Source organism: Lycium ferocissimum, chromosome 3, assembly GCF_029784015.1.
Source record: "Lycium ferocissimum isolate CSIRO_LF1 chromosome 3, AGI_CSIRO_Lferr_CH_V1, whole genome shotgun sequence".
NCBI classification, from domain to species: domain Eukaryota; kingdom Viridiplantae; phylum Streptophyta; class Magnoliopsida; order Solanales; family Solanaceae; genus Lycium; species Lycium ferocissimum.
In genome coordinates this window covers 21,622,491-21,644,920 of record NC_081344.1, presented here as the reverse complement: position 1 = coordinate 21,644,920, position 22,430 = coordinate 21,622,491, and the positions used below count along the sequence as shown (strand labels likewise).

The 22,430-nt window shown below is 35.1% G+C and overlaps 4 protein-coding genes across 5 annotated transcripts; 2 read left to right on the top strand and 2 right to left on the bottom strand.

Annotated features, from left to right (window-relative positions):
• The first annotated feature begins 5,248 nt into the window (after positions 1 to 5,248).
• On the top strand, positions 5,249 to 8,396 carry LOC132050031 (uncharacterized). Of its 2 annotated transcripts, none has more exons than XR_009413207.1 (4): positions 5,249 to 5,639; positions 7,345 to 7,482; positions 7,566 to 7,766; positions 8,168 to 8,396. XR_009413207.1 is itself a non-coding variant. In XM_059441040.1 (4 exons), exons 1-3 carry the CDS (start codon positions 5,336 to 5,338, stop codon positions 7,755 to 7,757), a joined length of 564 nt encoding a protein of 187 aa, XP_059297023.1. In that variant the 5' UTR covers positions 5,250 to 5,335; the 3' UTR covers positions 7,758 to 7,766; positions 8,168 to 8,396. The 2 variants fall into 2 exon arrangements, 1 of the variants encoding a protein (XP_059297023.1); XM_059441040.1 differs by having other exon boundaries at positions 5,250 to 5,569.
• Positions 8,397 to 8,889: 493 nt separating this feature from the next.
• On the top strand, positions 8,890 to 11,821 carry LOC132050029 (probable polyamine transporter At3g19553). The gene is made up of 2 exons (XM_059441038.1): positions 8,890 to 10,141; positions 10,916 to 11,821. Exons 1-2 carry the CDS (start codon positions 9,180 to 9,182, stop codon positions 11,442 to 11,444), a joined length of 1,491 nt encoding a protein of 496 aa, XP_059297021.1. The 5' UTR covers positions 8,890 to 9,179; the 3' UTR covers positions 11,445 to 11,821.
• A 150-nt stretch (positions 11,822 to 11,971) lies between these two features.
• Positions 11,972 to 17,954, bottom strand: LOC132050030 (probable prolyl 4-hydroxylase 9). Its single transcript, XM_059441039.1, has 8 exons — positions 17,558 to 17,954; positions 17,178 to 17,294; positions 16,941 to 17,098; positions 15,224 to 15,326; positions 14,380 to 14,475; positions 13,232 to 13,297; positions 12,901 to 13,014; positions 11,972 to 12,567 (listed from the first exon to the last, which is right to left on the bottom strand). Exons 1-8 carry the CDS (start codon positions 17,675 to 17,677, stop codon positions 12,481 to 12,483), a joined length of 861 nt encoding a protein of 286 aa, XP_059297022.1. The 5' UTR covers positions 17,678 to 17,954; the 3' UTR covers positions 11,972 to 12,480.
• Positions 17,955 to 20,608: 2,654 nt separating this feature from the next.
• Positions 20,609 to 21,055, bottom strand: LOC132048770 (uncharacterized). The gene has a single exon (XM_059439456.1). The coding sequence runs from the start codon at positions 21,053 to 21,055 to the stop codon at positions 20,609 to 20,611; it is 447 nt and encodes a 148-aa protein (XP_059295439.1).
• Between the last annotated feature and the right edge of the window lie 1,375 nt (positions 21,056 to 22,430).

Genomic DNA, 22,430 nt, shown 5'->3' with positions numbered 1-22,430 from the left:
CCCAGCCCACATTTTAATTAATTGACCCCAGCCCATTTCATCGACCCAGTCCATTAACCCGACCCGATCCGCTTTTCAGTTAACAAGGAACCATTAGGGTTCCTCTCTTTTCTTTTCTTCTGCGCCGCACCCACCCCCTTTTCTCCCTTCTCTCTCTCTTCTCCCTCTCTCCTCACTTTCTCTCTCAGCTCGGATGAAAATAGCAAAATCACAGACCCTTTTCGCCTTCCCCAGACCGTGCATGGTCGATTTGGGAAGGGAAATTAATGCCCTGTACTCCCTCCTCAGTGTTTTCAACCGTTAAAGAGTTTAGGTTTTTTGTTTGCTTCCTTTCTCCTCTGCTTCGATCTGAAGCCATTTTAATGGGTTTCATCGATTTGTGAGGTAAAATTTGTTTCTTTAAATTTTTTCACCGTTATTATTATTATTATTCTTCATTTTATTATTATTACGAAAATTTTAATTGTTTTTGTCTACTTCTCCTTTGTTCCTGATCAATGACAAAGAGTATTCTAACATTATGGTATTTGAACGAAGGGTTTGACTTAGAAAAAGCCCGCCCAACTTTCATTTTGAACCCCAGGAAACCCTAATTTTTAACCCTATAAATAATCATTTTCAGAAGTGAAAAAGGGGGGAGTTTTCGAGTAGCCAAAATTCGCCCTAAGAAAAGTTTGGAGCCGTCTATAATTCCCTCCCTAAAAATACAAGTTCTGGTCAGCCTCCCAAAATTCCCTAAAAATATTAGTTTTAGTAATCGCAATAGTTCTGAATATCGGGTCAAGAATACCAAAATCATTTTTTTTTATTTTCATTTGCCTTGTTGTTGCTGCGAATCCGAGCATCGCAAGCTCGGATTCGATAGTGTTCGAGTGTGAATCGGAAACCCCGCATCCACTTCGCTGCACTCGAAAAAGTTTTTTATGCATGACCACCGCGTGTGAGTCCGAGCGACTCGTTCCTCTCCCGCATTCGATCTTGGGCCAAAGCCCGACGAAACAGCAAATTCTCCCTCCGTTCAGCCCAGTCCGCAGCAAAACAGCAAATAAAATTTCTGGGCTAAGGCCCAATGGCGTAAATAGTCCCAAGCGGCCAAAAATGGGCTGAGCCCATTTATTTGCATCTCTTGTGCCTCTCTTTTATTTCATTGCATTTAATTCGTGTTGTTTTGTTTTGACTAACACTTTATTTCATTTTTAGCTTAGATGAATCATAGGAAATTTAGTGGGGCTTAGTCTTAATAATGGGTAGTGAACTAACTATTAATTCCATAAGCTTCATTCTTTTCATTTATGTCAAGATTAGTTATAGCATTTAATATTTTATTCATTTAGGATAATTAATTTGCAAATAGTGTAACTATATACTTTGAGTTAATGGAATCATATTTTTTTTTTAAGATTTCAAAATGCTATTAATATAAATATATATTCAAGAAATTTACAAACAATTTCTCTAAGATTTGTCAAACTATACGTATTTAGCCGACTACAAATAAATAGAGTTTGAGGAAGGGAACTCATTACCCCTTTTTTTTGCATTTTATTTTCTACATTACTATATTCATATAATATAATTTTATTTTAAATTTTAAACTCGCTATGCTTTTAAAAGGTCTCTATTCAGGTGCAAGCCATTGCATTTTAACAACTTTAGTTTAAATAGCATTATTCAAAAACTTAGCAATATTCATCAGTTTTACATGGCATTCGAAACTTCCTTTTATGCAAGATTAATATATTTGGTACAAACCTTATTTTAAATAGCATTTTAAAGCCTTAGCAGTATTTATGAAATATTATTATATTCTTCTTTTAAAATCTTAATAACTCTTATAAGTCTTATTAGCCTCTAAAGTCGTTTTTTCATAAATTATTATTTTCTTCAAGTTTATTTTAGCTAATATTATTTTTTTAAACTTTAGTGATATTCGTAAGCTATTTTCGTAAAATTTAAGCCTTATATTTAATCTTAATTAATTAACCTAAGTTTGGCCGGTAAACCGTAGTTAACGGATCCTAGAGGATGCCTAACCCCTTCCCTTTAGGATAATTAGAACCCTTACCTAGAATTTAAAATTAAGCAGACCATTAACGGAGGTTTAGATAGCTTTACCTTAGTTAATAATTAGGTGCCCTAATTCACCTTAAAATCAATTAGGTGGCGACTCCTTAAAATAAGCAAAATAGGAATCTCCAATATGTTGTACCTAATTTAACCCGGTCTAAATGGGGTATAACAGGTGTATTTGTAGCGGTGGGAATCGGAGTCCAGTCGAGAACTTTCCTAATCTGTGTATTGAGGTTTTTGGTGTGTCAGATCCTATCTGGCATTAGTTTGCTTCATTTTGTTGAGGAACCTTTATTTCCTTTTTGTTGTTTTTTAAATTTTACTATTATTAATAAAACTAGTAAATTTTTCCGCGCTTCGCGCGATCATGAAAAACAAATAATAAATTTAGAAAGAATCTCTTTCGTCAATTTAATTATATAGAAGACGTAAAAAAGTATTCTTATATATTCATATAAAAGTTTATCAGTAAATTTGATTAGATAACAAAAATAAATATTTCTCATTTTAGTACGTCGAGTACCTTTATAGATGGGCTAATCAATATATGCAAAGCTAATATATAAATGTATTACCACATGCATACAGTACAGTAAATTTTTTCTTTTTCATATTTACTTTAATTCCTCTGGGACTTAAATTACGATGGACTAATTATTTTTTAATTGATCTCGTATAATTTTTCCTTGAAATAGCTCTTATTTGCTCTCCAAAAGCTTAAAAAATATGCTTTTTCTTCTGAATATACTCCTTTAACTTGAGAAGATGACTCTTTTAGAAGGACGAAACCAATTCTATTCTCTCTCTCTCTCTCTCTTTCTCATTCTTCTCTAGTGAAACAACCCCATTTTGCATCCAAAACTTTAACTTCGCGAAATCCTCATCAACAAAAAGATTCTCTCCAAAATGCTTGTAACAAAAATTGATTTGTATGGTGATAATATGCATATCATTGAGTATTGATATTTTTACCACCGAAAATTTTGAAAATATTCTAACGTGATTTCATTGCATACCAACAATGTTATAAACATTCTGTGCTCCAAGAAAATAAATTACAAAAAATTCTAAAAGATTAGTTAAACAGATGATTTACCTGTTTATTCTTTGGCTTTCTTCTAATATGTTCAGACTGAATCGTATTTCATTTTAACTTTAACAACCAATAGCTATGAGAAATGTACCGTTCACAGTATTCACTTCCACTCTTCCAGTGAAGAAAGATTTTCAAAATATAGCTTCTATAAAAAATCGTGTGTTGCACCGTCAAGATATTTAAACGAAATAATGAGAATGAATATGGTCAAATTTGTTAGAAGCTCATAAAAAAGATGTATGAATGAATGTATAAGCACACTGTTTCATTTGGTTACAGAAAGAGAACGTGAGGATTCGTCATTGGATAAGAAATAGAAGAATAAGTTAATAACAACTAAGCATACATTTGACTTAGTAACTAAATCGGACATCTGATCAAACATATTTGATTAGAACAATGAAGTCATCATCCTCTTCTCTCGTCGATTTCTTGAAGGATTCCTTATTTTCTTCTGCTTCACAAGGTATCTTTATCAGTTCAAACACATGGCAGTACTTTAATCTGATGAAAGCAGTTTTGAACGTTTTCATGAGTTAACAAATTAACTTTCAACAATTAGGGAATATTGTAAAATGTAATTCTGATAAATCAAATAATAAAGATCCTCAGGTCAATGCCAACTATCACAATACAACCCTTGAAATAATGTACCATAATGTGCTTTCTATATAACAGAGCATGGATAATTGGCTGAATATTTTGTCAAGCCTCAATTTAAATTTACCATATCAGTCTTAATAGATCATTCAATAAGTATTCGACCTTTAAATCATTTAAAAGTAGTACTGATTTTTGGCTGCCATATTTGTTTTATTTGAATTTTTTTCCCTATTAACATTGTTGAACCTCTATGAGATGTAGCAGCAAGATATCGTGATGAATGAATTCACTCCATGTGTGGATTCCAAAGAAATCTTAAAATCACTAACTTCTGATCACTTCTAAAAATTAGATCATGACTAATATTCAAGCAAGTCCCTAAAGAAGTTCCGCACAAACAACTTATGGAATTTCACCAGAATAGTACCTGTAGCACTGAAGTCTCGTGATACCTCTAACTGATGTCATCAAATGCTTAAAAGTCCGATCGATGCAATAAAAAGAACCTGTAACGAACGTAACTAAGAATCAAACTTACTTTAAGATTGCGGTGAATATGTGCATGATGATGAAGTAAACCTTTTAGTACTTCACAGAAAATAATTGCAAGAGGATTGTGAGCGTCAGGGGCGTATATAGCACTTTGGATGGGGGTTCAATTGAACCCCAAACTTTCGACTTGAAAGATAAATTTATGTGTAAAAAATTTATCAAAATTGCTATAATAGTAGATATGAACCCCATAACTTTTAAATAAATGGTTTATACGCTAAGAATGTTAAAAGGTTGAACCCCTAAAGTTTAAATCCTGAATCCGCCTCTGGTGAGCGTAACTAAGAATCAAAGACCCATGCATTCGTTCTCAGAATAATGCAATGCCACCATTTATCGCTTTTTCCTTAGCCGCGCACAAGACCAAGATGATAAAAACCAACATCGGCGTACGTCATGTCCATAGAGAAAGAGAGGGAGAATGCTTGGGAACAACAACCCTCACACATTTTGTTGTTACTATTTTTATTGCCATTACGTAGGCAGGCGTCCGTTAAAATTTTAAGTGTTGCCACTGTTTCGCTAAGTTTTGGAAGGAAGCGACCTTTGAGTCTTAATTTTGTTATACTCCGTAATAGTAGCAGTAACATAAATGGAAAAAATAAGATAAATACAATTGCGGGGTTTAGATTGCGCCACGTCAGAGGGCCTATGTTCTGCTGTTTATATATATATATATATATATATGTCACAACACTAAGTCTTACTTAGTGGTTTCTTAAAAATAAAAATAAAAAAATCGTAAGGGGATTGGTGCTTTCGAGCACAAAATATAGAATAAAATAAACATAGATAATAAATTTAGATTATTTCAAAAAAATAATTGTCCTAGACCTAATTGAAAAAGAAAAGAAAATATAGTAGCATTCCTTTTGGAGTTGGGCCCCAATGGGGCAGGGACCCGAATACTATATGTACCCAACCCCACCCTTAAACAAAAACCATGCAATTAAGTTTGTGAAATTTTTGGTATTAGGGAGCATTTTAGGTTGATACTTAATTATTCCAATCAACATGGCGGAAACTGAATCAAAACCTTCTTCTTCTTCTTCTTCATCTTCGAAGAAACCAATTAGTGCAGAAGAAGAAGAACAAGATTGGAAAAGGGAACTGCCACGTAAGTACTTGGCTGATGAGAATAATGTTTGGAATGATGACGATTTTATCCCTAAAGCCTCTTCAGTTGAGCACCGTGATCAATTTCGCAAACTATATGCCAGATACTTCCGACAGATTCTTCAAACTGATGTAAGTAGTCTTTACATATTCTATTGCTTTATTTAATCGGAATTCTGCTTTGACGGCTTTAGAGATAATGGTACCTGAACTATTTTTTTTTTTCTGAGTTTCACACCCCAACTATCGGTTATTCCCTTTTTTCTTCCAAAATTATCACCATCTATGTATTTTGGGGAGCCTTGAAGTAATGGTAAAGTTGTTTCCGTGGGTTCGAGCCGTAAAAGCAGCCACTAATGCTTGTATTAGGTTAGATCCTACATCAGGGACCTTTCCCTTTCCCTGGACTCTGCTAATGCGGGATGCTTTGTGCACCGGCCTGCCTTTTTTTTATGTATTAAAATACACCTGGTTGAATAGATGGTGGTAGTTCATGTCGCAAAAGGAATTGCTGATAGTTGGCCTAATCAGTTTGTGACATGTTTTAATACATATATGGTGATAGTTCAGGTAAGAAAATGGAACAACTGATAGTTGGGTAGGTGTATTTTTGACCATTAACTCTATGCTTTACGGCTTCATAAATTGGTGTTTATTTGTGGAATAGTCAAGGGCGCTCAAGCAGAGCCCATGTGTTAAAAGAAACTTTATAGCAATTAAGAAGTGTTTTTGTTTTATTTGTACCCTTTTAGGGCATTATTTTTTCAGTTTTAGTCTTTGGACAAAAGAAGATAGTCAAATTTCTAATTAATATTAACAATTGTAATCCGTTTGAACAATTCCTAGATCAATGGGAGCATCAATAGGAGAAGCAATGCCAGTTTTCTTAACTGAGGGTATTCTTAACATTAGGAGTATATTTTTAGATGTTGAATTTCATATTAGTTGTTTTCTTAGATATATCATATTTATTTTGGGGCTTGTTTGTTGTGATGATATGACCTGCCGCAGGAGGCCTTGCCTAATCTTAAAGAAGAGGAAATAAAATAGAACGCATAATTATACTGCCAATTCTTCATAATCTAATTCTTGTATTTCCCTCTTTCTTTGGATGATCTCACATGGTAAATCCCCGTATTTCACATATCGCTCTCCTATTTTGCTCTCTTATTTGTTACAAGTGAAACTCTCACGAGCAGAAATCCTGCCAAACATCCCCTAGTTAAAACTTCTAACAGTTGTTTGCTATTTTCTCTTAGCTCTTTCTCTTCCCAAATCCAGCAATATCTTCCTAACCATCCTCTCTTATCTAAGCGTTGCAGATATGCCATGCTTAGCTGAGCTAACTAAGAATATCAACAAGCTCCGCCCTGTCTGAATGCCCTCAAGCTTTTAGTGGCTCAAGTTTGGCGGAAAAGATTATGGGGCTTACAAGTCACTATTGTCTTCGTTAACTTTTTAAAATAATATAAGAACTCATGATTGTTTTATGGTGCTTTTAGGTGTAGTGTTTTAAGTAACTTTTCTTCCTTGATTAGCCCATGCTTTTCTTTAAGCTAATAGACCAAATACTAAAACAGAATTTTTGCTCCATGTAATTGGATTTCTCTACTTGGTTGAATATCAGTTTATTTTTAGCTCATGGCTGTTTAGTGGTGCTTTTAGTCGTAGTGTAAAGTAACTCTTCTTCGTTGTTTGCCCATGCTTTTCTTTAAGCTAATAGACCAAATACTAAAAGAGAAATTTTGCTCCATGTTATTGGATTTCTTTGCCTGATTGAATACCAGCTTCTTTTGCTCAAAATTATTGCTCTATAACTAAATTCTAGACAGATCTGTGCAATTCAGTTAGACCCTCTTTTTGTTACAACTGGATATGAATTCATGACTTATTCGCTGATTTGACAGGGTTTCGACATTGACGTCTATCCTGGTGATGCTAAGGCAGCCCCATATATACCATATTTGGATTTTGAGCAAGAAGCTGATATGCTGATGGAGCTAGCTAACCACGCTATAGCGGATTACAACAATAAGGAAACCAGTGTATGCCTCTATTCATCTTTGCTTTGTGTGAATAATATCCCTCAATACCAATGACCTTACAGTATTTTCTATATGCCTTGCAGGTTTACAAGTATAAGGTTGCTTATCTTGAAAAAGTGAACTTCATTTTGGCTGAATGTCGTGAATTTTTCATGACTGTTAAAGTTATTAATCAGACTCTGCTTACACCACTGGAAACTTTTCAAATCCATGCATATAAAGGACAACCTGAGGAGAATGTTGTCCGCCTTTGCAGAAAAAAGATGATGATATGAGCCTATGAGGTATACAAATTGACTGTTAGTACCATTTGTTTTTGTTGTTTCGTTGGCACTGGTTGCTCAATCTTTTTCTAGATAAACTTTCTCCTGAGGATAACCCAGGAAAATTACTAAATTGGTGATGGACTTTGGGAAAAGCTTAGGAAAATATCGCCTTTTTATCTGAACTTTATCTTGAGAGACAGATATTTGATAGGAGGTGAAAATTCGATATGCCACTGGAACATGAAACTGCAATTACTAGATCTTCTTATCTTTAGGGAAAAAAAAAATATGATTTAATGTAATAAGGTAGTAATAATTGATAATTTGCCCGAATTTGCGGTGGTCTAGCAGTCAAAGAGTTGGAGTAACAATATTGACCTATACTTGATGGCTAATTAACATTGGTTTGTTTTTTTCAGGACTATTTTGCATTTGGTTTATCTGCTAAGCTTAATTGGAGGAAGAAGCATCACACGGGGCAAAGAAAGAGACAGTTGGAACTATAACTTTCTAAATCTTAGATTAAAGCGGTTATTATATTGACTTCTTTATTAGTTGTAGAAGTATTTGATAAATTAGCCTAAAAAATTACTGTAGTATATTACCTACACTGTTCTAGTTTTTATGGAATGTATGATTATTCACTCATCTTTCTCGACATGGACGAAGAAATCACAAAGCATCTATGGTACAAAACCTTACAGGTAAGAGCTATATTAATAACTTCGATAGCAAAAAAATAGTGGAATTGTTGACAATGATAGCATGCGCGTTACCGTCAATGAAATCTGCAACTTTTTCCATAACTTGACTGGCAATTAATGGGTGAAGTATCGGAACAGCAACAACATACCTACTACTAGTTCAATAAGTGGGGTGTACCCAGATGTTATCCCCTATAGCTATGAGGTAGAGAGGTTGTTTCAGATAGATTCTCGGCTCAAGAAAATTACTTTTTAGAACAAATTTGAAAGAAATGCAAGAATCAAAACCTATGATGAACATAAGAAGAAAGAAAGTACTAGCACCAGAAAAATATTAAAGATCATAAAATAAAAGAAACAGAAGTTTTGGAACATTGGAAATTCACTTGTCCACTTTCCCGTTGTTTGTGGAGTGCAAACAATTTAAAAGTCAGAAAGGACATTTTGGCCTTAAATAAGTAAAAAAATCTAATATGTCTGCACGCAAGTCAAGGGTAGAAACAAGTTGTGGCTCACCACGTGCATGAAACATATTCCCAATTTGACTATGTTTCGATTTTCCTAGTAGTCAATTCAAGAACAAAAAAGAAAAAAAGGGATGTTAAGAAAATTAAAATTCGAGCAAAAACTCCTTTGCATAGAATACGGATCTCCAGATTTACTATATTGGTGTTGACTTTGTGTTTCCCTTACCTCTCTCCCCACCTTGTGTTTATCTGAGGAGGGAATGGTGAGTGATGTCAAGAACACTGCAAGTAACGAGAAAAATCCAAAACTAACTTTATTGCCTCTTATTGCTCTAATTTTCTATGAAGTTTCTGGTGGACCTTTTGGTGTAGAAGATTCAGTTAAATCAGGTGGTGGCCCTTTGTTATCCTTACTTGGTTTCTTGATTTTCCCTTTATTTTGGAGCATACCTGAAGCTCTAATTACAGCTGAGTTAGCCACTAGTTTTCCTGAAAATGGTGGCTATGTCATTTGGATATCATCAGCTTTTGGCCCTTTCTGGGGTTTCCAAGAAGGCTTTTGGAAATGGTTTAGTGGTGTCATGGATAACGCTCTTTACCCGGTATTGTTCCTCGATTACTTAAAGCATTCGATGCCCATTTTTAATCACTTGGTTGCTAGAATTCCAGCCCTGTTAGGAATTACCGTCTCTTTAACATACTTGAATTATAGAGGTCTGCATATTGTTGGTTTTTCAGCTGTTTTGCTTGCAAGTTTTTCCCTTTTTCCGTTTCTTGTAATGGGAATTCTCTCGATTCCTCGGATCAGGCCAAGACAGTGGTTTGTTGTGGATTTCAAAAAGGTCGAATGGAGGGTATACTTTAATACCATGTTTTGGAACCTGAATTACTGGGATAAGGCCAGTACTCTAGCAGGGGAAGTTGAAGATCCTAGTAGAACATTTCCAAAGGCGTTGCTCGGGGCTGTAGTTTTGGTGGTTTTGTCGTATATATTTCCACTTCTTGCTGGAACTGGAGCTTTAAATTCTAATCCTAGTGAGTGGAGTGACGGTTATTTTGCAGAAGCTGGAATGCTGATTGGCGGCGTTTGGTTAAAATGGTGGATCCAGGCTGCAGCTGCAATGTCTAATATGGGGTTGTTTGAAGCTGAAATGAGTAGTGATGCCTTCCAACTTCTCGGGATGAGCGAAATGGGAATGCTTCCTTCTATATTTGCTTCAAGGTTTGAGAAATTTCCCATTGATTCTTTACATTGTTTGTGATGTCTTCAATAGTATTTGTACATTACAAGCTAAACTTTTACCTTGCATGACATAGTGATATTAGAGCTTCAAATGTTCCATAAAAAGAGGAAATGAGTAGAGCATTCCACTTAAATATTCAACTGAGGTAAATCATGATCATCAACTAATGTATTAAAGAAGAGAATCCAGTCTTAGGGACTGGGAGGATCATAGCATGAGCATATATTTTGTGACAGAATAAAAAGGTGTACCTTGGAGATTCCGGTGTATAGATCTGGTTAGAAAAGGTGCAGGCACAGTAAAAAAAAAAAATGACAACTTGTTATTTAAGGTTTTCATTGACTGAAATCTGGATTTGAATATCATGTACATTACCCTTGTATTTTACTTGGTTATCTTTACTATTTTTGCTGTCAATACTTTTCTTTTCTTCGATATTTTCATCATAGCTCTTTTTTTTTTTTTTTTTTTTTTTTTTGATAAGGTAATGTTTATCATAGCTTTTTTTTACTATTGTATTTTTCAAACCTGTTTTGAAAATACTTTTCTCGAGCCGAGGGTCTAACAGAAACAACCTCTCTACCCCACAGAAGTAGGGGTAACCTCCCCGAACCCCACTTCTGGGATCACCCTGAGTATGTTGCCGTTGTTGAACATTACCGAAGAAAGGAAAAGACAAAATTTACAAATTAGCGTTCTGGATTTCTGAGTCTGTTATATCACTAGACAAGTTATTACTTCAAATCTTGCAGATCAAAATATGGGACGCCCGCTATTAGCATCTTATGCTCTGCAACAGGCGTGATCTTTCTGTCTTGGATGACTTTTCAAGAAATCTTGGAATTTCTTAACTTCCTCTATTCAGTAGGAATGCTTCTTGAGTTTGCAGCCTTCATAAAGTTGAGGATAAAGAAACCAGATCTTCACAGACCTTATAAGGTCCCGTTGCAAACATTTGGAGCAACAGTGCTTTGCCTGCCGCCTGCTTTGTTGCTTCTTTTTGTCATGTACCTGGCTTCTTTAAAGACGTTTATAGTAAGTGGCTCAGTCATTATTCTAGGGTTGTTCTTGTACCCTGCCATAGTGCATGCAAAGGAGAAAAAATGGTGCCATTTTAGTACAAAAGAACCATTGGGACTTTCTAATGATCTTGAGGACCGATCAGCAACTTCTGAACTGGATCCGGTTGTTGCTGATGATGCGTCTCTTAGCCTACTCGGACACTCTAATAAAGTACAAGATTCTAGAAGCTTGGCACAAGAAATCTCAACAGTGGATTAGAAGATACTTTCATATTTTGTGTACATTTAGACCAGAAAGGGGAGCCTTGGTGCAGCAGTAAGAGTTGATGCAGTGTGATGTGGAGGATCAAGTCGGGGAAACAATTTCTTCCAGAGATACGAGGTAAGACTCTGTATAATAGACCCAATGTTATCCAGCTGTTTCTGGATCCCACACACAGGGACTTTTATGCCCCAGGCTGCCCTTTTTATACCAGAAAGGATTTATATTTACATAAATATGCTGTTCACAGAATGAGACACTAAAGGAGAAGAGCCCAATTAGATTTATGTAAACCCTTTGAATGCGTTATACCTGATGTAAACATTATATAACTTATCAATACAAACCCGTGTCACCTTTCTTCTTTCTTCCAACTAGATTGAAGATTTTCTGCATCTTTAAATCTTCATTCTACTTTTTAACTCTAAATGCTCTTTTATATGTACTTGTTTCACTCTCTGCGTGTGTAATCCTATCGGCGAAAAATGAAAAAGGTTCCTGGTTATCAATGAGACTGTGACATTCCTCCTATTATTAAGGAGAGATCTTTTGTGGATCCTCTGTAGCTCCAAAAGTTACTATAGTTTTGCTTATTGACAACATTAATTCTTCAGAGATTTAGAAAAAAAAGGGGAATCAAATTGACAGTGTTAGGAGAAGGGGACCATATGCAGAAATCACCTGATCAAGTATAGAAAAGAAGGATTCATTTTTGGTGAGGAAATCCATTTGGAATGATCATGAATGAAAAACAGGTCCATCAAACTGGTACAAATAAGAAATTTACTTTTTCCAACACTATTGAATTATCTGCCTTTATTGTAGAAATGCACAAAAAATCAACCATAAGAATTTTATAACCTTCGCGTATACATGTTGACTTCTGCAAATTCCTATTTCCCTTCCAACTTATTTTTCATCGACTTGTGTAAAGCATTGCTCAGGATTCATTACTGAATGCTGATATTTATTCAAAAAATGAAATAAAAGAGATTCCTTCAAGGGAGTCAATGGAAACATCAGGAGAAAGAAGTTAATCCTGCTGTTCTTCATTTCTGATCCATTTTGTAGCCACCCATTTCTCTCCTTTGATAACAGGACAACTTCCATGTAGGGAAGCCTGTAACATTGTTGCCAAAAGTTAGAAACTTGAGATCTACTAGTAGTAAGGGGAAGTCTCCAAAATACCTCATCCGTGGAAAGTTCAACAGAAACAAGATATATGTGGAGAGAAAACGTAGTGATGCAGTTTTTGTTGTGCTTGAGTATTTGCATCTCGTAATGCTTCTGTAGTTCATAAATCACTTGTTCTTTTTTAGAATTTAAATATCTTGCATGCAACGTGACTAAATGAGATTTTAGTTGTTTCAAGCATGTAATGGATACATCAAAGGGAAGAATCAGGTAAACCAAACAGCAGTAGGAAAGTTTACATGATAACAAGAAATCTTACCTTATCTATTGTTCCGTTTGGAAATACTGAATAAAACAGAAGTCCATCTCCTTGGCGTGGCTTAACTTTTAACCCTGTGCAAGCACCATAATCATACCCCTCATTTGAGCCATTCTGCAGAAAAATACAAGCTGTCACTGTCAAATAAATGAAGTAGATAATACCCCTTTTTTGTACTCCTGCTACTCCTCTCTTGTATATGCTTCTTTATCTTTTTACATTCTTTTTTCCCTTTGAGTTACTTTCTTCTCTTCCATTTGCTTATATCTACCCTCAGGGATTATATATATATATATACCCAATAGAACGATTTACGCAAAAGTTATCTTACTTCAAGTGGAAACATGGTTTCTCCGCCTTCTTCCACATCAGACAAGTACAACAAGAATGAAGCGATCTGCAATAGATTGTAACGTAAAAGATTAAAATATTCAGCTTTGAGTTGCTTCAATAGGAATTAACACACCAACATACATTTTGATATTAAAAGTCACAGAAAATTTCGATCCACTTTGATTTATATCTCAAGTCTTTTGTCATTTTCATTTTTGTGGATTTATAGAAGCGGACCATGCATAATGTATTCCAAAAATGACTACATGGAGAAACAAAGGTGAATATAATTTTGATAAGCCTTCTTATACTCCTTAGAGATTTCATTTTTTGGAGCACCCTGTAACATACATGCCTATATATCTTATTAGTGGGCTTTCTATGAACGCATTATCATATTGTACATGCATAACCAATGGAAACCCCACAACCTTAGCCTTTACATGTACAGAACTATCCAATTAATATTGTCAAGTACCTCACACTGTTAAGGAAATGAATTATTATCTCCTTATATGGACAATCCTCACTTCATGAACTCAACTTTAGGATTGAGTTATACACAAGGTCCATGTTCTTTACATGGTATCAAAGCTAGATCTATCTGAATTCTTGATTTACCCATTCCGAGGTTTACTAGGACGGTTAATGTTCCATATGGTCTTAGACAATCCTCACCTCATGAGCTATCTTTTCGACTTGAGTTAAACACAAGGTCCATTTTCTTTATTATCTCCTCATATGGACAATCCTCACTTCATGAACTCAATTTTAGGATTGAGTTATACACAAGGTCCATGTTCTTTACATGGTATCAGAGCTAGATCTATCTCAATTCTTGATTTACCCATTCCGAGGTTTACTAGGACTGCTAATGTTCCATACTGGTATGGCCTTAGACAATCCTCACCTCATGAGTTATCTTTTCGAGTTGAGTTAATCCAAGATCCATTTTCTTTACTCATACTAAATGCCAGACACGAACCCGCGGAGACTAAAATATCTTAGATGCTTGATTGACAAACCAAAAGTTTTCAAGAATTCAACTTCCACCTGCCATTGAAAACATCCAGCCTTGAATGCAATATAAGAAATACAATTATAGGACAATATTGACAGGTTCATCTAGAGTTTTAGAAAACGTACTCTCTGGCTTTTTTGAGGGCCATACTCAGCAGGATTGAACGCATCATAATGAGACACATATCTCTGCCCAAGCTCATATCTCAGAACATTGAATGCCTGCAAATTGTGATATGGCGCGTTACTCAGACTATCTCAGAATTTACCTGTGAGGGAAGATTGACTAATTCAACTTTCGTTGTTCAAACAGGCAAATATCATCTATGACTTCAATAAAAAAAGGAAAAAGGTGCAAGCATGATGAAATAACAATAATGTTATTGTTAAAGATTGATAGCATGATAATTGATAAGTGACCGTACTCCAAAAAACCACAAAGCTAGTGCTCCATGTTCTTGAAGGATTCATACAAGTTCCATATGATGTGACTGTATGTTTACTTATATATGATAGTTATAATGATTGTATCTCTGATCCCATTTGACTTGAATTTTGTATATTGTACATAAGTCGTTGAAATTTGAAAGTCTTAAATTCTTGTAAGTTTCTCCACGAGGTAAATAAAGCAATTTCTTTTATTAATTTTCGATTTATTTCTGTAATACAACTATTTCCCTTTGCAGTTCTTATTTCCTTATTATTGCTCTTCCTTTGTAACTTGCTCAGAATTGTCCGAGCAAAAGTAAGATCTGAACAGAAGCTTTCTATGTTTAGTCTCTGCTCAAGTTCCTGTTCAGTATGTCCAAAAGAGAAGTCCAAACAAGAATTATAGCACAAAAAGGCAACAGTCAGAGCTAGACAAGCTTACATATTTATAGGCGATGATGTTAACATGGTTTTGTTACGGGTGAGTAATAGATAGAATGTAACTTAAAGAGTTAACAATGGGAAATATGCAATGACTTACCTCTCCATGGCTCCTAGGGATCATTGTAGCCGTGGCAATTTTTGTCTCAACAGAAGCCAAGATACCAGTTCTGTCATCTGATGCAGAGATAAATGTGCCTGAACTGTTACCCAAAGGCAAAGAGAAGACAGAGTAGACAATAGAGTTGGCTCATCCAATACTTCAGAGAAAAATAAAAAAGAAAAAACAATGCTAACTCTGTCTCCCTCTCTTAGCATGTAGGATGCTCCCATTCCTACAGATTATATCTGGATATTATGTGAAGTTTGTCATGTAGTAGTAAAAAAAATGCATAGAATTACCAATATGGTGCATTTTCTAGTTATAATTATGTTACTGTGTGTGAAATCCTGTCTCTAAAACTGACATACCAAAGTCAGTCATGCGCCACTGCTTTTTCAACTGATACAGATCAACTTTGGGTGGTTGGTTATGCTCATTATGGTTGATACCGCCAAAAATTAATACCCAGATTATACTCATGGGTCACGCTATAAATAATAACCTCGGCCACAATAACTAGGAAGGTGTAAGGAGGACTCATACTGGCAGAAAGACCACAGGGTAATAATTCCAAGACAAGAAAGCTTGTACTGCTATACTAGTATCAATCTGCCAAAGACTAGAAACTGAGTCTCCCTAATTCATTCACATCATCATCTTCGAGTCCCTGTGTAAACCTAGCTAGATGTTTCAAAGACTTTGAATGGCTGGTATTCCAGCCTTGGTACTTCTAGAAGAAATCTTGGTGCCTCCTTTTGTGTCTTAATCAGTTTGTCCCTCATTACTCAGCCTATCCACCTGCTTAAGCGGCCTCTCGGGATCAGGTATGGCTTGATTCTGGAACATTTAGCATTAAAGCACCTGAGACACAGTTTCCGCTATCAATATCTCACTTCATGTCAAGGTCAGACACTAATCTTCCGGGCCCTTCTCTCCTTCAAAGGGTTTCCTTTTTCTCATTATCCTTAGTCTTAGAGCAATATGGGACAGGAATTTTAAATTCTTGGTAAACTACCAAATCTTTGTTTTAACTTCGTTCAGTTTATTTCCTGGTATACTTGCAGTCTAGTTTATTTAGCTCCAAGAGATCCTAACTCTGAGTTTATTTCAAGGAAAATCACATAGAAGTCATGTAATCGAAATCAAACATTCCATATGCTAGAATAGAAGTACCATTCAGAAGTCCGGAAAGAAAATGTTTATAGATTAACCTCTCACCTATGAAGTTAATTGACACTAATTCACATAGCATTGTTGCAGAATCATTTTGCAGCAAACTAAAATATTTCTTCATGGCTTGGCTGACAAACAGCTGTGTGCAACTAGACTAGGTTTAGTGAGACTATTCCATCTAGGAAAGGGAGAAAAATCTTTCGGGAACAGCCCAAATAAAGGGAGGTCACACAAGAACTGAATGGAAGGAGTAATAGTTGAAGGGGTTCTCAGTATATGCTAAATCTTGATAATTTTTTAAGTGTAGGAAATTATATTTTCTACTAGAATTCGGATTCATCAAAATCATGCTTATTGCATTTCTTCAAGATATATAGGAATAACTACAGGAGGTTGGCCACTCTTATTCATAAACTGGCAGATTGCTACACAAGCAATACAGAGTGAGTTCTTCTAGTATTGTTACATTAATAACCTGTAGAGACTTGTGATAAATTATGAGGAAAATGGGTATTTTAACAGGATATGTTATTTATGCTACCTTGTTCGAACACCCTTGGTACTCTCTTCAGTTTCTCCTTTACGCAGAGCAAGTGATGATGGTTTAAGTTTAGGCTTTGCCATTTGAATTATACTGTGACATTGTTCAGCTGTTGCAAAGTTAGGGAAATATAGAGTTCGAGGTCTCCAGCTCAAGACCTACATCAATAATATAGGAGTTAATTTGATTACTCAGATTACAAGAGAGTACTTCAAGTCAAGTTTGCAGCTGTAGAACCTGGAATGGGATGGAATCAATCGAAAGCTCTCCGGTAACACCATGAGATATTGATCCATGCATTTCTTTCTCTACTAATTCTAGCAATCTATACCTTGATCGAACATTATCCACATCCTACAGAAAAGCAGTCAGTTCATACGGCACAACACACAGACATCATATTAATAAGCGGAGATTTTATGTAAATCATTACAAAAGCAGTAATTAGCACTGTCTCCAACTCGAATTCTTTATTTTTTTGAAAAAAGTATACTCCCTCTGTTCCAGTCTATGTGACCCTATTTCTCTTTTTAGTTGTTCAAAAAGAATGATCCCTTTGTTTAAAAGAGGTGCGTCTATTGAAAATCCTGGTTCCATTCTTAGTAGTAAATGAATACCTGAAAGATGACGGTGGATCCGAAAAGTCCAACGAGGAAGAAACAGAAACAAAGGAAGAAGACGAACGGTAACGTGAGCTTAGCCTTGAAGCCTATAACTTTTTTCCCTTTAGACTTCATAATTGAATGAAAAACCTGGCCTAGCTACCTTTAACTAATACACATTTGCTTGAGCAAAATAAATAGAGAGGTAGATTTTAGAGTTAGGACAAATTACTGACTGACTGGTAGACTAAATTGGCGTGTCGTGATCGAAGAGTGTTATGTGAGATGACAAATGTCATATGAGGGGGGGCAAGTTTTAGTCTTCATGAAATGTGAAATGAAAGTGCGTTTGCCGCTTCGACTGATGACAAGGTAGCGGTACAGGCGCGAGTGTTTCTTCTCTTCTTCTGTTTCTAACGTTGAAATTTTTGCCTAAACATCCTTTTTTTCTCTATAATTACCACCCTGTCACACTTTTGTCCCCTTTCTTAGTACTATTACTAATATTCTTTCTGCCCGAGAATTAACCTATCTGAGGAGTCAAACAATTCTTTCTTTGACTCAATTTCAAATATAAATTCTTCGAATATTTTATAATAAAATTTAAATATTTGAAAACTATATAAAAAATAATTCACAATATATGGAAAAAATTGGAGAAAATAGTAGTCAATGAAAAAATTATTTGACTCCCCTCATATAAATTAGGACCAGAGCCGTCTCAACAAAATCGGGGGCCTCAGGCCAAACTTCATAGAGAGGCCCTAATTTTTTTTTTCCTTAAAAAAAGAAAGATCATCATATATATTTTTATTTAAAGTTTACTTTTCTAGCTTTTTTAGTTGCAAACTCATTAATTATTGTTTTATAATCTATTTGTTCTAACAATTCTTTTTCAATTGATAATATAGCTAATCCGTTCAATCTCTCTTGAGACATTGTTGATCTTAGATAAGATTTTATTAATTTTAGTTTTGAAAAACTTCTTTCTACCGAGGCAACAAGCATTCAGAACCGTTAACATTATTCTATAAGCAATATATGTATTTGGAAAAGAATCAAGTCTTTTTATTTGATTGAGTATTTCGATTAGATCATTATCTTCTACTTGTATTATTTCTCTTAACACTTTTAATTCAAAAAATAAATCTAAACCATAAATATCAGAATAACTATTATGTGCTAAAGAAAGTTCAAGGTTAAGACAATACTCTTTCAAACTCTCATCATCTAGTGATCTCAATTTTTTAGCTCTAAGATTTTTCCAATCATTACTACCTTTACTAGCTAGTTTATCACAGTTACAAGTACTAGAAGTTGTACTAAATAATTTACAACAAAAAAAAAGACTTTATCCAAATCTTTTGAGTAAACTAACCATTTTCTTTCATGTCTTTCCCCATTTGCCAATTTTTGAATATAATGTGTTGTAGAAAAATGTCTTGAGTATTTATCCTTTGAAAAATTTATGTCGCTTATTCTAATTGGTCCCTTTTCTACTAATAGATCTCTCAACTTTGTATCTATAGTATCCCATTGACTTGGATCGTATAAATTTTTAGGGATGCAATTATTTAAATCATTTAGGAGTTTTTTGAGTTTCGGAACTATATCAGATCTCTCATTAACTTCTTCTATATTTTCTTCTTGAATGTTATTATCATCTAACTCAACTCTATTAGTGACTTGTTCATTTGAAGAACATCCTCCTATATTTTCTGAATCAATATTTTTATTATAGTTAAATAGCTATCAAGTGCTCCTTTTTGGGATTTAATAAATTCTTGCCTTTTCTCTTTTTCTCTCTTTTTGCACAACCGGATTCATATTTTCTAGTTGACATATTTAAACTGAATAAATTCTAATAATAACTAAAGCAAAAATATATACTTATGAAATAAGAATATCAACAATGACAAATTTTCGATGAAATATAAGATAAAGTTAGAACAATAAAACTTGGTTCAAGAATTTGATAAGTTGATATAATGATATCGAAATAGTGTTGCGTTGCTTGATAATTTGAAGAAGACGTCAAAAAGTAAATCTTTGATCTTTTGTCAGCACTATGTTTTGCAGTAGAATTTTTAGGAGTGTAGGAGAGTTGAGAATTTTCAATAATAAAAGAGTAGAAGAATGATGAAAGGAAGAAGAAATACATAGATATGAACAATAGAATAGTTACCCAAATAAATAAGGATACTATCAAATCTACAATTACCTAAAAAAATGTTTACATTCTCCCAATTTTAGTGCAACGTTATAATTAATCCCCAAAAAAAGGAAAGAAGTTATACTTTTTCCCCAAAAATATTCCTAAAATGTGGGCCCCACTCCCCTAACAAAGGAAGATGTTACTTTTTACTTTTACCCCAATATATAGAGTCAAACGTAGTACACTACACTTTTTTTTTAAGTATATATATAGGGACTTAAAAAAAAGTGGGGCCCCCAAAAAAGTGGGGCCCTAGGCCATTGCCTCACTAGCCTTGTTATTCAGCCGGCCCTGATTAGGACGGAGGGAATATTCTTTAAAATTAAGGGTGTGTTTCTATGAAGGAAAATGTTTAATTTCTATGGAAAAATATTTTCTTGACAAATGCTTTCAAGGAAATAAGTAGGTCTCTTACTTATTTTCTTGTATTAGGTACGTAAGTAAAAAATATTAACTTAAAAATATTTGTATATAATCTTGACAAATACTATGAGCTTTTTTCCTGATGTCAATCTCACTACATTGACAAGGTTCTTTCCAAATTTAATCGTTGGTATTAAAGAATTTAGTATTCCATTCGATGCTTCTAGCAAGTTGGTTGAGAACTCTGGAAGATGTGATAGTTAGTTAGAGTGATATTGATAGTTTAATCTATGTTATGCATTGCATTAGGCTGTTTATTGTCAAGATATAATCATAATTTAAGTAGTGATCATTGGAGAGCTATTGTGAGGATACTTGGTTATCTTTTTTTTTTTTTTTTTTTTTTTTTGGTTGGTAAAACGAAGATTTTATAACTGAAATAAAGGTATTGCGGATTACAATTGAGATAGATCTAAACGATACTATCTCTAAATTGCGGAAAGCATAAGGGAGATAGATCTAAACGATGCTATCTCTAAAATGTCTTTGTCTAACATAGGATTAACTGAAATAGGGGGAGTATCCCAAAATAATGATTTTCCTATCATATCATCATCCAGATTTGCTGCAATATCAGCCAATTTGTGTGTCACTGAGTTCATTTCCCTATAGATGTGGTTTATCGGAGTTCCCCCCATTGTTGTCATTAGAAACCTGCAATCATAAAGTATGTTCGTGTGAGTCATTGTTGCTGTCCCTTTTTTAATATATGTAGCTAATACCTGGGTGTCGGCTTTCATTATAATGGGAAACAAGTTATGCGTGTAAGCAAGTTCCAATCCCTTAACAAGGGCCTGCATTTCTGCATGTAGAGCTGATTGCGCGTGGATTTTTGCTGCGAACTCTTGAGTCCAGTGTCTAGCGTCCAGCGTCATTGTGAACGACACCCTCTGCCCCTCTTTGGTTCGTTGTGGGATCGAAAGCAACATCTATGTTGAGCTTATAATGAACATGTAGAGGTTTGGTCCATTTGATTTCTATGGTGGTCTTAGGGGTAGCTTGAGCTCTGATTTGTGCCAGGTGGTAGAACTCTAAGGCTTGGTCGGTTACATGGATGTTGAATTTTGGCGTGTTCATGCTTGTTGTTGAAGAGGTTGTGGTTCCTGTTAGTCCAAATGCCCCAAAGGAGGTACGATATTAGGATGGCTAGAGGGATTTTATGGGTGGTTGGTAAGCGGATGTCTTTCTCAGAAAGACACATAGTTTGTAGCCAAGTCAAAAAGTTGTCATTTGTAGGAGTAGATATCCCTAGAGTGCTCGAAATATTGACAGCATTTGGGCATGTTAGGAAGATGTGGGCAATGTCCTCAGTAATCTAAGTTTATAATATTTCTGTGATGGAGACGGGAGACAGTTGGTAGTCTTTTGTGGTAGAGTAACCAGAAGAAATACTTTAACTTGTGGACTGTTTTAAGATTCCATATCCATTCGTGGTGGAAGGGTGGTGGTATGGTATTGGTAGGGATTTGAGATTGGTACATAATGTATGCATTTTTGGCAGTGCAAGTGCCATCCTTTGAGTTAATCCAATAAATGGTTTCGTTTACGTCAGGAGAGAAGGGGATGTAGGTGGAGAAGATGTGGTTTGTGATATCAGGTGGCAGTTGGTGTGATAGGTTGTCAAGGTGCCAGCTGTTGTTGCAGATTATAGAGGAAAGGGGTAGGTTATATTCATGCTTTTGTAGAGGTCCTTGAATGGATTCTCTTAGGGTTTTGTTGGAGGTCATCTATCTGTCGGCCCAAAGATTAATGTGGTGGCCATGACCCACTGTCCAATCACACCCTTTGTCAAATGATGGTTTAGTTTTTAAGATACTCTTCCAAATGTATGAGTTGGTTGTTTTGGTGGTTGGTTGAAGATTTCTGTTGGAGACTTTATTATTTTTAAGAAGGATATTAGCCCATAAGGAGTTTAGGTTTTATGGATCCTTCAGATGAGAGTGGTGAGGAGAGACAAGTTTTTTCCAATGGCAGATTTAATTCCTAGTCCTGCCTTATGCTTTGGTTTCCAGTTGATGTGGTGTGTCTCACCTTTTTCAGTTGTGGTACCCTATATGAAATTCCTATCCTGTCTATGTGCTGCCTAGTGGAAGTAGGAAGGAGATTGATTTGCACAGGATGAACAGGGATAGCATTTAGGACTGATTGAGTGAGAGTACATCTTCCTGCCATAATTAACATTTTAGCTTTCCAACCTTTAAGCCTAGTATTCATTCTATCTAGGATATATTGATAGTTTGAGTTGCAAGT